The sequence below is a fragment of the Hordeum vulgare genome, chromosome 1H (genome assembly GCF_904849725.1).
Source record: "Hordeum vulgare subsp. vulgare chromosome 1H, MorexV3_pseudomolecules_assembly, whole genome shotgun sequence".
Lineage (NCBI taxonomy): Eukaryota > Viridiplantae > Streptophyta > Magnoliopsida > Poales > Poaceae > Hordeum > Hordeum vulgare.
This window is the reverse complement of record NC_058518.1, coordinates 257653928-257669120: the sequence shown is the minus strand read 5'-3', so window position 1 is coordinate 257669120 and position 15193 is coordinate 257653928. Positions and strand designations below refer to the sequence as shown.

The 15193-nt window shown below is 44.3% G+C and overlaps 1 protein-coding gene across 4 annotated transcripts; it reads left to right on the top strand.

Annotated features, from left to right (window-relative positions):
• The first annotated feature begins 4489 nt into the window (after window positions 1-4489).
• LOC123430382 (WD repeat-containing protein 70) lies at window positions 4490-13561 on the top strand. Of its 4 annotated transcripts, XR_006622925.1 has the most exons (10): window positions 4490-5080; window positions 5951-6163; window positions 6252-6452; window positions 6713-6820; window positions 6927-7064; window positions 10999-11250; window positions 11336-11656; window positions 11795-11974; window positions 12056-12122; window positions 13111-13561. XR_006622925.1 is itself a non-coding variant. In XM_045114264.1 (9 exons), exons 1-8 carry the CDS (start codon window positions 4598-4600, stop codon window positions 11963-11965), a joined length of 1887 nt encoding a protein of 628 aa, XP_044970199.1. In that variant the 5' UTR covers window positions 4490-4597; the 3' UTR covers window positions 11966-11974; window positions 12056-13480. The 4 variants fall into 4 exon arrangements, 2 of the variants coding, with proteins under 2 accessions (XP_044970199.1, XP_044970188.1); XM_045114264.1 differs by having other exon boundaries at window positions 12056-13480; XR_006622924.1 differs by having other exon boundaries at window positions 4491-5080; window positions 11795-12122; window positions 13111-13480.
• The last annotated feature ends 1632 nt before the right edge of the window (window positions 13562-15193 follow it).

The window sequence follows — 15193 nt, the reverse complement described above, 5'->3', positions numbered from 1 at the left end:
GCTATCTATAAGTGAAAATATAAATTTCACGCATGGTAATTCCTACTTGGACCGGCCCACATAGTAGGGATTTTCTATACTACACTCTATGCGTCGAGAGAAGACGAAGTGCGCCCGTTTGGACAGATTGTTTTTTGTATTGTATCAAAAAGTCGTTCTTTATTTTTCTTTTTCTTTTTTTCTCCTTTAAATAATTTGGTACTTCAAAAAGTTCATTTAAAAAAAAGAGAATTTTAAATCAAATGTTTAATAAAATAGTTTCCTAACATGTTCTTAATTTTTTTTAAATGTTTACAATTTTGAAAACAAATGTTTTGAAAATAAAATAGTTGTGCATAAATTTCCTAACAAGTTCGTGTATTAAAAATGCTAAGGAAATTGATCGAAATGTTCGTCAAAATGTTACCAATGATGCAGCAAAATATTGTTATGGCTTTTACGATTTTTTTTTCACCTGTTGCAACACACCGACCTAGTAATTAGTAAAATCGTTTGTCTTTTGGCAGCACAAAGCACGTCCACCGACACGAACACGAATCGAATTTGATACCTTCCCTAGGCCCAGTTCTTTTGAGCAGATTCTATAGAATCTCAGTCCCGAAAATCCCGAGCCAAAAGAACTCGAATGAACTACCAAAATCTGAATCAGATTCTGCAGAATCTCAGTGCAATTCAAAATCTGAGAAAAACCTGGTTTCTCCCACAATCTCAAGATTCTACCAAGTCCCACAAAAGAAAACCTTTCGGATTAATACCATACCCCTATTGTACCACGTAATTACAGGCAAAATGCCACCGAGCAGTCAACCAAAATGCCCCGCATCTGCACACCTCGCCTCTGCACCGAGCAATCCTCAGGCCGCATCTGCGCGCGCTCCTCAGGCCGCCCCCGCCCCGCCGCCGGCAGGCCCCGTCGCCCCGCCGCCCGTAGGCCCCGTCGCCCCGCCGCCCGCAGGCCCCGTCGCCCCGCCGCCCGCCGGCCCCGTCTCCCCGCTCGTCAGGCCGGCCCCGCCCCGCCCAGCCGCCGGCCGGCCCCGCCCCGCCCCGCCGCCGGCAGGCCCCGTCGCCCCGCCGCCGGCAGGCCCCGTCTCCCCGCCGCCCGCAGGCCCCGTCTCCCCACTCGTCAGGCCGGCCCCGCCCCGCCCCGCCGCCGGCAGGCCCCGTCGCCCCGCCGCCGGCAGGCCCCGTCACCTCGCTCGTCAGGCCGGCGTCCGCCCCGCTCGTCAGGCCGGCGTCCGCCCCGCTCCTCAGGCCGGCGTCCGCCCCGCTCCTCAGGCCGACCCCGCCCCGCCCAGCCGCCGGCCGGCCCCGCCCCGCCCCGCCGCCGGCCAGCCCCGCCCCGCCTCCGGCCGGCCAGGCCCCGCCCCGCCCACGCTGCAGTCTGCCCCAACTGTGAGCTTCGTTCTTCTTCTCTGTAAATAAACAGACATATATTGCTGCTTATTTGTTAGATGGATGGATGGATTTGCTGCTTATTTGTTAGATGGATGGATGGATGGATTTGCTGCTTATTTGTTAGATGGATGGATGAATTTGCTGCTTATTTGTTAGATGGATGGATGAATTTGCTGCTTATACAATTTGGGATAGTGCTGTCAATGCTGTCAATGTTTCCTGCTGTCAATGTATTGCTAGATAGTGCTAGATAGTGCTGTCAATGTTTCCTGCTGTCAATGCTAATGTGGTAATGTTGAATAATAATGGTAGATGGAGAAAGTTAAAGAGCCCAAAGCAAATTGGGATAGTGCTGCTCATACAATTTATATGACTGCTTGCGTAGAGGAGGTTCGAGGAAATAATCGCAGCGGCAGCTTTTTGTCGGACATAGGACAAGCTAATTTGCATAAAAAGTTCAATGAACGCTCCGGAAGAAACTATTCAACCCGGCAAATCAAAAATAGGTGGAGTGTGTGTAGGAGCGACTACAATACATGGAAGACATTGATCCAGCAAGCATCTGGCCTAGGAAGAGATGAGCATACGAAGACTATTGCTGCTACAAATGAGTGGTGGGCATTGGAGATAAAGGTATTGTTTTTGTCATGTCATTTTTAAATAATGAGTCATGTTGCTTCACTTTGATATTAACATGTGGTGGCTTATGATTACAGGCACATCCAGAAGCTGCCAAGTTCCGGTATGCTCCACTAGCGGAGGAGGAAAAAATGTCAGAGGTTTTCGATAATTGTTGTGTCACAAATGAGCATGCGAGGGTGCCAACTCCCTCTTATCAAGGTGATCCCTCCCGAATTATTTTGGAGGATGACTCAGGGTGTGAAAGTCAGGATTGCCAAGTTACCCCTATTCAAAATCGAGGAAAGAGTGGGAAGAAGAGGGCGTCTCCTTACTCGCCAAGTCCAAAGATGAATGATAAGTGGGCAGGTGAGAATGCTAAAAATGAGGCTTTTGTACGCATGGTGGATCTCTTTAGTGCAAGAGACAAGAGGGATGCAGAGGAGAGTGCAAGGGATAAGAGGGAGGCAGAGGAGAGGGCAAGGGAGAAGAGGGAGCCAGAGGAGAGTGTGGATCAAACAAGACAAGAGATTCAACACATGATGGCCATGGTGGAAGCGGATGGTGCAAAACCAGGAAGTGATGAGCATTTCTATGCTACCTTTCTTTTCATGGAAAAGAAATATCGCGATGTTTTCTCCTCTTTCACGGCTCATGAACCTATTGCAAGGCTTGGATGGATAAAGAGGATGTGGCAGCTTAACAACAAGTAGAACATGTTTGAATTGTATTTACCGTTATTTCCTTTCACGACTCATGAAGCAGACTATTTGCTTGTAATGCTATTTGCTTTCAACATGTACTATTGTGATTTAAGCTATTTATTGGCACTGTTGTGAACCTGATATGAATTGTGTTGTATCTAATATTATATTTTGTGCATGTTGTTCTGGCAGATGGATATTTCCAAAAAGATTGCTAAAAAGAAACAAGATGATAAAGAATTTGAGGCGGCAATGGTTGCATTTGCTATGGATGTAGCGTCGTCAAGTATGACACTACCGTATGCACCAAGAAAGTTACATCTTTTTACAGGCCTCCAATGGGTAGAAGAGAAGGAGAAAGATGCAAAAACTTTCTATGCGATGTTTAGAATGAGGAGGTCAGTGTTTCGCACATTGCATGATCTGCTAGTTCAGAGCTATGGGCTTGAGCCAACTTCCAACATATCATCAAAAGAGGCATTGGCACAATTTTTATGGACTGTCGGTACATGTCAAACCACTGATAATGTCGCGGATCGGTTTGCACATAGTCGTTCAGTCATTAACAAAAAATTTCACGAGGTTTTGGAGTGTGTAGACCGCATGGCTGGCGATTACATTAGACCAATTGATTCAACTTTCTCTGAACCGCACCCAGTACTTACAAAAACAAAGTTTTGGCCTCATTTTCAACATGCTATTGGAGCCATTGATGGAACACACATCAAGGTAATTGTGCCCAAAGAGTTGGAGCCCCAACACAGGAATAGAAAAGGTTACACAAGTGAAAATGTTATGGCAGTGTGTGATTTTGATATGAGGTTCACGTTTGTTGTTCCCGGATGGCCCGGATCTGTTCATGACACACGTGTATGGAGCGATGCCATAGTTCGTTATGATCACTTTCCACAACCCCCCACAGGTAATCTCTCTCATGTGCCCATATAGTAATATACATGGTATGCTATAAATTTATAATGTCTTATGTTGATGTCCTACTGTAGATAAATATTATCTTGTCGACTCCGGATATCCAAACAAGGTTGGTTATCTAGCACCATACAAAGGGCAACGATACCATGTACCAGATTTCCAACAACACCAACCAGTTGGGAGATATGAGACATTCAACCATCGACATTCTTCTTTGCGAAATGTCATCGAAAGAACATTTGGTGTTCTGAAGATGAAATGGCGAATTCTCGAAGGCATACCTCGGTACAAACCGGAGACCCAAAAAATGATTGTCACTGCATGCATGTGTCTTCACAATTGGATCCGTGATAGCAAGTTACGTGATGAGCATTTCGACAAGTTTGACAATGATGCATACGTGCAACCTGTATTGCCGTTTACAGGTGCCAACGCTCTACCACCAGAAGATGATGGTACCATGAACGCAACACGTGAGGCGATTGCTGCTAGTCTTGTACCTTGAGAGTATTGTCTTTTTTTAGTTTATGCACTTGCCGTCATGAACAAAACTTTACACCCATTGTAATATTTAGCAATTTTTATGCCATTCGTAAAATACATTTTCGTCACTGTTAGAAACAACAGAGTGTTAACAATTCAGCAAACAACTTCTATCTAAGGACAGTACAGACATTTCAACAGACAACACTTTCCAGAATCTCAAACTACAATCTCTGAAAAGAACTCGACCACAGATTCTGGGAGAAGCAGATTCTGGGAGAATTTTCCATAATCCTGATTCTCTAGAATCCAGGGTGAAAAGAACTGGGCCCTAGTCGCTACGAGCAGCCCAGCTGTGACTCGACCAGTTAGAGCGACACGGCGTGCGAACGCTCGACGAAAAAAAAAAACCCTCGCGGCAGCACCCATCTCTCGTTCCGAACTCGCCGGCGACGAGTGGCCCCATGGCGGACGGCGGCGAGATGGACGAGGAGGCGATGATGCGCGCCTTCTTCCCGACCTCATTCGGCAAGGCGCCCGCCCGCCCCAGCGCCGCCTCCCACTCCTCCACCCTCCGCAAGCCCCAAAACCCTAGCTCCAACCCCTCCACCTCTACCGCCGCCGAGGAGGACGATGGCGGTGGCGCCGTTGTCGGCCCCCCTAGGCCGCCCCAGGCCTTGGCTCGTATTCCGGAGGATGATGAGGAGGGTGGCGGTCTGATTGGGCCGCCTCGGCCGCCACAGCGGCCGTCTGCGCACGCGGAGGCGGAGGACGAGGACGGCAGCATGGTTGGGCCGCCTCGGCCGCCGCCGTCGAAGGAGGGGGATGAGGAGGAGGAGGACGAGGACGAGGATGATGACGACGACGACGATGATATGGATGACGATGGGGAGGATTTCGGCAGGATTCCCCTCAGCAACGAAATTGTTCTGCGGGGGCACACCAAGGTAACCACGCCCAGAATTATTTCCTTTTCTACAGCTGAGTTGTTTTACCTTTGGAGTTGTTAAAGTTGATGTGGTTGGCCTTCAGAGTTTCTGGATAGTTGTGGGAGTTGTCAGGTTTCTTAGTTATTTCACAAATACTCCCTCCGTGCCATAATATAAGAGCGTCTTTGACACTACATTAGTGTCAGAAAACACTCTTATATCAAGGGACGGAGGGAATATGTTTTAGCCGAATTAAACTGATCCTAGAAGATAAGCTGTGGAAGCTCACCTTCTGTTTGTACCGCACGGTGTTGTTCTAGAAATTTTCTCTGTGTGTTACTTTACATACCACAAAGTTTTCCCTAGAGAATTTCTATCGAGACCCCAAATGAGGCACGGACAAAATTTGGAGTATACCGTGCCAACTCTAGCCATGTTCGCACAAAATGAGTTGTTGCTATTGCATTGTCGGTTCGCGTTGTCTACAAGCAGTGCAATGTCCAATCCATGGTAAAGCTGGGTACATCCTCAAGTTTTTTCTTCTCGAACACGCACCCAAGTGCATGCCATTTTTTATTGGAAGAGAAACTTCAGGATGATGCATGCTTTACAACTAAAAGTCTACAACTCAAAAAGAAATAAAGAAGGCAGCAAAATACCTAGCCAACCGAAGAAAAAGAACAGCAGAAAAAAAAGGCTAAAACAAAAAGGGTTTACACCTAGCTAGCCAACCTTAGAATCGACAAATTTAGTTGAATATCAGCTGGCGTGCTCTTGGGGTGATCCTCGAAGGTGCCTCCTGTGATGCTATGAAGAGTTGCCCATGTTACATTGCTAGTTCCAAGTAAATCTATTTCGCTGGTTAATAATCATTTATTTCATTTGCAGGTGGTCTCAGCCCTTGCTGTTGACCCTACAGGATCCCGAGTGCTCTCCGGCAGCTACGATTATACTATACGGATGTATGACTTCCAAGGCATGAATTCAAAGCTACAGTCATTTAGGCAATTAGAACCTTGTGAGGGGCATCAAGTTCGTAGCCTAAGCTGGAGTCCGACATCGGACCGATTCTTATGTGTCACGGGTTCTGCTCAGGCCAAGGTATATTCTGGTTTGCTATCTCCTGAATCACCAAAAACTGTGACGCTAGAAATCAATACCGTGTTATTTACATTATGCTTCCTATCAGATATATGACCGAGATGGGCTTTCGCTTGGTGAGTTTGTTAAGGGTGATATGTATATCCGTGATCTGAAGAATACAAAGGGTCACATTTCTGGACTAACTGGTGGTGAATGGAATCCCAAGTCAAAAGAAACTATATTGACCTCATCGGAAGATGGATCATTACGTCTCTGGGATGTTTCAGACTTTAGCAGTCAAAAGCAGGTACGTTAAACCAATCGTTCCATTCTCTAGATAGCAGTGTATTATGTTGAGGAAGGTTCTACTAATATAATAACCCTGAAATATCAGTGTATTATTTTGAGGAAGGTCCTAGCAATATAATAACCCTGAAATGCTCTGATATTTGTTCGTTTTTGCACCAACATTTGCTTAAAGTTGAACCACTTGTTATGTAGCATGATTGAAGCTCCTACCATTTTCTATTGTGGAATACTGAATACTTCTCATTACATTTTCAATAGGTCATCAAACCTAAGTTAAAAAGACCAATGCGAATTCCTGTTACTTCATGTGCATGGGATCATGAAGGCAAGCGGATTGTTGCTGGCGTGGGGGATGGTTCCATTCAGGTACTTTATATATTTCACAATCTCTAAACTGTCCTATCACTTTGAATTTAACCAGATGGTTTGGTTAATACTTAATACATTGTATGACCTCATATGTCTTTTGTAGCTCTGGACCATAAAGACTGGATGGGGAAGCAGACCAGATATTCATGTTGAAAAAGCACATACAGAAGATATCACTGGGGTTAAGTTTTCTACTGATGGGCAGATTCTTCTGTCAAGAAGTATGGATAGTACTCTAAAGGTAATTTATCTGTTCTGTTAACATGATCCGCGTCTGCATGTTTAAAGTTCATTATCTGCAATCCGCCTATGCCGTCATACTCTTACACACTGAAAAGTTGTTTGGTATTTAGGTTAAGCATCAGTCAAGTAAGCCATTTGAGATGTCACCTACATTTCTCCCTTAAAAATACTTCTGCTTAGAGCATGCTTGTTATAGCTGCAACTTCCACAGTTGCAGCTGCAACAGCTCGGGCACAAAGGAGTAGCTGTAGCTGCTAGCTGCGGCTGAAAGATTAGAGCCAATATGCAGGCTTTTGGTAGTTGCGCTGTAGCAACTGCGGCTGGTGCAGAAGGGTGCTAAAATGACCATAATGTCTTCTGTTGTTCTGTAGATTGGGAATAGGTGCTGATTCTAGTGTTATAACCGCAAATGACTTAATTAAGAGCTCTTTTTGTCGTTGCTGGTTTTCATGTTTTTTAACTGAAATTACAATTGTTTGATGTCATGGACAGTGTATTTAAATGATTTTGGCATATTGGCTATATGATACTCCCTCCGTTTTTATTTACTCTGCATATTAGTTTTGTCTCAGGTCAAACTTGACCAAGTTTATACAAATTTTGTTAACATCCGCGATACCAAATCAATACCATTAGAATCATCATTAAATATATTTTCACATCATATATATTTTTATTGTGAAAGTTCATATTATTTTCGATAAACTTAGTCAAAACTAATACAACAACAACAACAACAACAAAGCCTTTGGTTCACATCTTCATCGATATCCCCATTCTTCTACAGCACTGACTCCAAATACTGAAGGGTGTCCTTCTGAGGCATGACCTGCCCATCAATGCTAACCTCCTCCTCTTGCCTAGTACTGAAACCGCACCTCATGTACTCGGGTTTAGTTCTACTAAGTCTAAAACCTTTCGATTCCAAGGTTTATCTCCATAGCTCTAACTTCCTATTGACTCCCGTCCGACTATCATCGGCTAGCACCACATCATCCGCAAAGAGTATACACCATGGGATATCTCCTTGTATACCCCTTATGACCTCATCCATCACCAAGGCAAAAAGATAAAAGCTCAAGGCTGACCCCTGGTGCAGTCCTATTTCAATTGGGAAGTTGTCATTGTCGCCATCACTTGTTCGGACACTTGTCACAACATTATCGTACATGTCCATGATGAGGGTAATGTACTTTGCTGGGACTTTGTGTTTCTTCAAGGCCCACCACATGACATTCCGCGGTATCTTATCATAGGCCTTCTCCAAGTCAATGAACAACATATGCAGGTCTTTCTTTTGCTCCCTGTATCTCTCCATAAGTTGTCATACCTAGAAAATGGCTTCCATGGTCGACCTCCCAGGCATGATACCAAATTGACTTTTGGTCACGCTTGTCATTCTTCTTAAGCGGTGCTCAATGACTCTCTCCCATAGCTTCATTGTATGGCTCATCAGCTTAATTCCACAGTAATTAGTACAACTCTGAACATCCCCCTTGTTCTTGAAGATTGGTACTAATATACTCCGTCTCCATTCTTCTGGCATCTTGTTTGCCTGAAAAACGGGGTTGAAAAGCTTGGTTAGTCATAACTAATATGCGTAGTACATAAAAACAGAGGGAGTAATACATTTGAAGAGATCAAACATATTGTGCTAATTATATATTACATGAAACCATTGTTGTCAAATACAAGGTTTTCATTACATTACTACTATAGTTCAACAAGGTCTCCAATAAGGAATTAAGGATGCAAATACACAATTCAAACTGTTCTCAGCCAAGCAAGCAAATACATATTTTAGGATGTTCAAAGCTATGCAAGGAAATACATAAAGATACATAACAGTCCACATTGACGCGAAACTACTACTTCCCTTCCCTCACAGTCTCTTGAGCCAATTGAGTCTCCCCTCATTTGACTTCATTGCATATAAGAAGCTGTGATTTGATGGTTTAGCAAACAACTTTGTAGCCATGTAGTACTCATTACTAGTCTCGAATGCCCCACACTTGGCAACCTCTTCCATAATGGTGAGAATGTCATCATTGAAGTCCTTTGGCACATTATTTTTCTTTAATTAGATGGACTGCAAGGAATTGAACTTGCTTTCTTACACTTGGGCTTTGGTGGTACTGGGATCGAGACCCATCAACATTCGCTCCTCCAATCATGATCAGAAGCTCCTTTAGGTTCCCTGGAGGTTCTTTGTGGAAAACTCTAATTGCCCTGTGAACCTGCACATAAGATAAAACTTAGTACTTCTCAGATATATAATAAAATATGACATTACTAAATCTGATTTCTGCATTTGAAAGCATCCAACCATGTCAAGTACTTGGTTGGCCTATGATCCGTTTCAACCTTGAAAGGAAATGAATCTGCATAGCCAGTCATCAATTCACATTACTATGAAAACATAGCAGAGCAGCAGCACAAAGCATAGCTTCGACATCACATACAACATAGTAGTTCTATTTTAAATTCACAATAAATTCTTAGTCCACAACACAGAGCCGAGAAGCCCATGGAGCAGCTCATGTGCAATAGCAATTCACAAGCATCAGTTCATAGTCACAGTTCATATGCGATAGCAATTCACAGCACATCAGTTCACAGCCACCACACACACCACTCCCAGCCTTCTCATGCACAGCACACCGCAGACTCCCAGCTCATACACACGCAGCAGCACACGCATACTCAGCTCATGCCAGCACACCCGGCACACGGGAAATTTTTGTTTTTACCACTCTAGCTTTTGCCAGTTTTCCACGCACACCCAGCTCGCCCACCTCTCACTCACACACACACACAGCTTAGGCATGAGCGCACACCTACCTCACACACACAAGCACGCACAGCTCAGGCATGAGCACGCCCACCTTGGCGACCACGCTGCAGGGGGAGGCTGATGAGTAGATCAGGAGGGGGTTACCTTGCAGGGAGGAGGGTAGGTGGGGTGGAGTCCATCGCAGGGCTCTGGGAGGGGCGGCAGGGACCGTGCCCTCCGGGCCAAGGGTGTGTGGCTGGAGGAGGATCTGTTCCTCCGGCCGGAGATCCGTCGGTGGCGGCGGAGGTTGATGTTGGGGGGGGGGGGGGTAGATTTCTGTCGTTGGAAGCTGTCGGGGAGAGAGGAGAAAGGAACGAACCGGTATGGGGTTGTGTGTGTTTCGGGGGGGGGGATGTTTTTTGTGCTTTTGGAGAGCTGTTGCTGGGAGCTGGATTGAAAAACGGTGTAAAGGGAGCTGGGTTGTGTGTGTGTGTGTGTGTTTTTTTGGGGGGGATGTGTTTTGTGCTTTTGGAGAGCCGTTGCTGGGAGCTGGGTTGAAAAGCGGTGTAAAGGGAGCTCTAGCGCATTGCGGATTTCTGTCGTTGGAAGCTATCGGGGTGAGGGAGAGAGGAGAATGGAACGAACCGGTACGGGGTTGTGTGTGTGTGTGTGTGTGTGTGTGTTTTTTGGGGGGGGGATGTCTTTTGTGCTTCTGGAGAGCCGTTGCTGGGAGCTGGATTAAAACACGGTGTAAAGGGAGGACTAGCGCGTTGGGGATTTCTTTCGTTAGAAGCTATCGGGGTGAGGGAGAGGAGAAAGGAACAAACCTGTACGGGGTTGTGTGTGTGTTGGGGGGTGGGGGTGGGGGTGGGGGTAAAATGTCTTTTGTGCTTTTGGAGAGCTTCTGCTGGGACCTGGATTGAAAAATGGTGTAAAGAAAGGTTTATTAGCCATGATCACTACTTATTTATCGATTCCAACGTAGCAACCTGCAACGTGTTCAGTTATCAGACTCAGTTAGATACTTTTGCTGTTTGGGTCTACTGTTATCATGTGAATCTATGGTCTATGATAATGATAAGAGCTGCAGCATTGCTCTTCTCTTCCTTATACTGTATATTATTTCTAATTATGATATTGCATTGAAAATTTTATGTAGATATGGGATTTGAGGAAAACGAAGAGTCCTTTGAAAGTGTTTGACGATCTGCCTAATAACTATGCGGAGACAAATGCTTCATTTAGTTCAGACGAGCAACTCATTTTTACAGGAACCTCTGTTGAGAAAGATGGCAGAAATGGAGGCCTACTTTGCTTCTTTGATAGAAGGAAACTAGAGCTTGTATCAAGGGTGGGAATTTCACCACATTACAGCGTGATAAGGTCGCTCTGGCATCCAAGGATTAATCAGGTTATTCATTAGTACTTGGATTTGCTGGTGCTGAATACTATTTTTAGGATATTATCGAGTTTCTGAACCTCTACTATTTCTGTAGGTGTTCGCAACAGTTGGGGACAAGAAGGAAGGTGGGACTCATATCTTGTACGATCCTTCTGTTAGTCAGAGGGGAGCTCTTGTGTGTGTTGGACGAGCACCAAGGAAACAATCTGTTGATGATTATGAGGTGCAACCTTTAATACACAATCCACATGCACTGCCTCTATTCAGAGATCAACCAAGCCGTAAACGCCAAAGAGAGAAGATGATGAAAGACCCCCTCAAATCACACAAACCAGAAGCACCTGTTAGTGGTCCAGGGTTTGGTGGTAAAATTGGCACGACAAAAGGCAGCTTGCTGACACAGTATCTCATGAAGGTAATATACACATTAACCATCCCTTTTGTTTCATATGCAAGGCGAACTTAGGTTATTTATGTACTCCAGTGTGTTTCCTCCCAAAGTATACCTGCTTTTAGTTGTTGACATATAATTTTATCAATTTGTTTGTTACAGGAGGGTGGTTTAATTAAGGAGACATGGATGGATGAAGATCCAAGAGAAGCAATTTTGAAATATGCGGATGCTGCAAAGAATGACCCAAAGTTTATTGCGCCAGCATATGCTCAAACTCAGCCGGAAACAGTCTTCGCAGAGTCTGATTCCGACGGTGAAGAGAAAAAATAACATGTGGATGTAAGCTGTTTTGTTTTATTTTAGTAAAATGAGATTTGACACAAGAATGTTCTGTTTTCTGACAGAGTGAATCTAACGCAGTGACCATCAAGTTTCTTGCATGAGTCCTGCAACATGTACTTTTACTGAGGAGAAACTATAGAATGCGGTAAGTGTCGAATACGATGGTACCCCAGCATGTCTTCTCAGTTCCGAGTGTTATATCTGTATGTATGTTGGTAGGTTTATGCAATTGTACTCCCTCCGTAACAAAATATAAGTCGTTTTTTATGCCCTATGCAAAACCCAAAAACGTATTACATCTTGATACAGAGGCAGTATTATGCAATGGAGATAGGCATAGTTTATGGCTTGCAAATAACACAATTGCTACATCCCTATATTCACTAGTTCAATCACCCAACTTGGAAACTGAGTAGGAGCTCTGACACTCACATTAGAGGTATGAGTTAGACTTGAACCCAGGTGGTTTTTTGCTAACACTACTGTCCACTCATGAAATAATGCGCTGCTATTCATCTTAGTATGCCTGTGTGCGGTGTGTTGCAATCGGGAGCACTTGTCGAACTGCAGTTGTTCTTGTACTCCCTCTTGTAAACTAATCTAAGACGTCTTATATTTTTTAAGACTTTAAGTTCACCGTCCTTGGGATTAGTTACTAATCCAGAGGGAATGCCCCGTAAAATTTAATATATCTTTTTGACGGTTGAACTTCTCATGTATTTACTTGGCAGTCTTTTTTTTCTTTCTGTATTTGATTATTGAACTATTTCATAAAATTCGCAACCATTGGGAGATCGGTTTTTTCTGAAGATACCCAGGGAAAAGTTGTCGCACAGGAAAACTGTTGCAACAAGATGGGTCCATCAAGCTCTTTTTTTTTTTTTTGGAACAGAGGCAAAAGACTTGCCTCAGGTATTAAAAAAGGAGGGGAGTTCTACAGTGTAGGAAAAGGCTTTACATCATAGCCCGTCCGAACACACGGTAAACGACAACTACTCTTGCGGCATATGATGTTGCTCAGGTGTCTCGCTTCTGCCGTGACCCAAAGCTTTACTTCATCCTGGATCAGTTTGAGGATGTATATGGGTGGCGTATATTTTTTTCTGAAGACTATAGCGTTTCTCCCATTCCAGATTACCCAACTGACAAGCATAGTCAGTGAAGCACAAGCATAGTCAGTGAAGCGATGAGATTACCCAACTGACAAGCATAGTCAGTGAAGCACAAGCATAGTCAGTGAAGCGATGGCCTTCCTGTTCATCGTGTTTGGTTTTGACATGCTTGTCCACCAATACTTGACGTTCTGCTCAGTCAGCCATTGGCGAGTGTCAAGTGACCATCAAGCTCCTTTGTCAAGTGAATGAAGATTAACAAACCAGATTCATGTTACAACAGGATGAGCATTTTGCTGTATAACCAGTTTACCAGCCATTATCCATGATCTGCACGCTTGATCCAGTGTATTGCCATTAGTTCACGAGAAAGCTGTACTGTTTTTCCTTCCGTGTTGTTGTCTTTGTGATGATTGATGTGACGTGTAGAGTAGACAAGAAGATCGATTTGCACTTTCCAGATGTCATCCTACCTGACGCGCGTTTTATAGTGCGGTTCGTATCCAGCTGCCTTTTCTCCGCATTTGCCCTCCACGCGTGATGTAGTCATTTATGCATAGTCGTTAGCGTGCAGTGCTTTTTATGTTCTTCCTGGGAATTTTATCGTGACCAATGATTGTGGAGCACCGCTTGTTTTGTGTCACGTCATGGAGCACCACGCCGACCTTAAAATTGGACACGTCCGAACTCGTCCATGGATACAGGAGCTGGAAGGCAAAAAAGAAAAAAGAAAAAAGAAAAAAAGATTGTCAACAAGGTACATATATCCGGTTAAATCATTAAAACACACTATATCAATTTACTTGTTCGATTTGAGCACAACTTGGTCACCGACTGATTAGTTGTTTTAAATAGCCGCAATACATGCTCACAGACTTTTGGATGATGTACCATTGATGGTTAAGCTATGTTGTTCCATAATCGCGGATGACTTTGTTGTGGTAGGATTTGATATTCTTGTGCTTGTGGAGTCAAGAATGAATATTAGATCAAAATATTGTGTCCCTTTGCTTCGTGCCATGGATTGGATTACTGGTAGTGGCTAACCATACATCACACCAATTCGTTCTCCCTCATGTTAAAACTTTATCTTTTTTTAGGGGAAAGAAAAGGACTCTGCTGTGTATTTTTATTGCTTTTTAAATAAAAACTTTATCTTCTACTCGTCTTCCTTGGGTCTGCACTGCTCGGTGTATGAGCTGACTACTAGGTGTACAATCCCGACACCTGCTCCGAGTCGTCCACTTGCATGTCCTAGAAGCCGCCTCTGCCTCTGTCATGGATCGTCTCCAACAACACCCTGTCCACGTCGTCCTACGCTGTCTTGTTTGGTTGAGACATACCGGCGAACAAAGAGCAGGCACCTAGTTGATCCACGTGTGGCGACCGTGACCGGACAAGCTAAGGTGATGTTGAGTCCACAAAATGGAGCAGCATTGCATTGTCGTCGATGCAAATGCGACATGTATAATGATGACATCAATAACATAGTTAAACCCACAACCACTGCTACTATACATACTCGATGATGAAGATTTCAATACCATTGTTACACCAACAAGCCCTGTTGTTATACATACTGGATCAATTATTAGAGCTCCTCCACGCCAATTGAATTGTGAGGTACTTTCGTTTCTTCAAAATACTTCTAATGTTCATGAACAGATGATGCTGTCTAAATTAGATGCTTTTGTTTTACTTATGAATGAAGGGCCTATCATGGACAAGAAGGATGGACATTGGAGCGGGATCAAGCATGGACAAGAAGGTGCGTGCGCGGGAAAGAACAATGGAGTTTTCAGTGGCGATTTTCGCACTTTGAAGCCATCATAACGTGGGCATGAAGACTTGGACGAAATATACAAGATGTCACTTCATAAATTTCGTCCATAGGCTGTTATGGGTGATGCGTCACCCTATTCTTTTGGTCAGGACCATGTAATTTTGAAATACCACACTATAGGCTGTTTTTAGAATTCGTATGTGTGGGGAAAACGAGTTAGGGTTGGTTTCAGACTCCTCCTCCAAGGGGTCATGAAATTCCCCTGCATTCCCCCATATATATAGCCCTTAGGGCGCCATTTAAGACTTGGGTTTTGTGTAG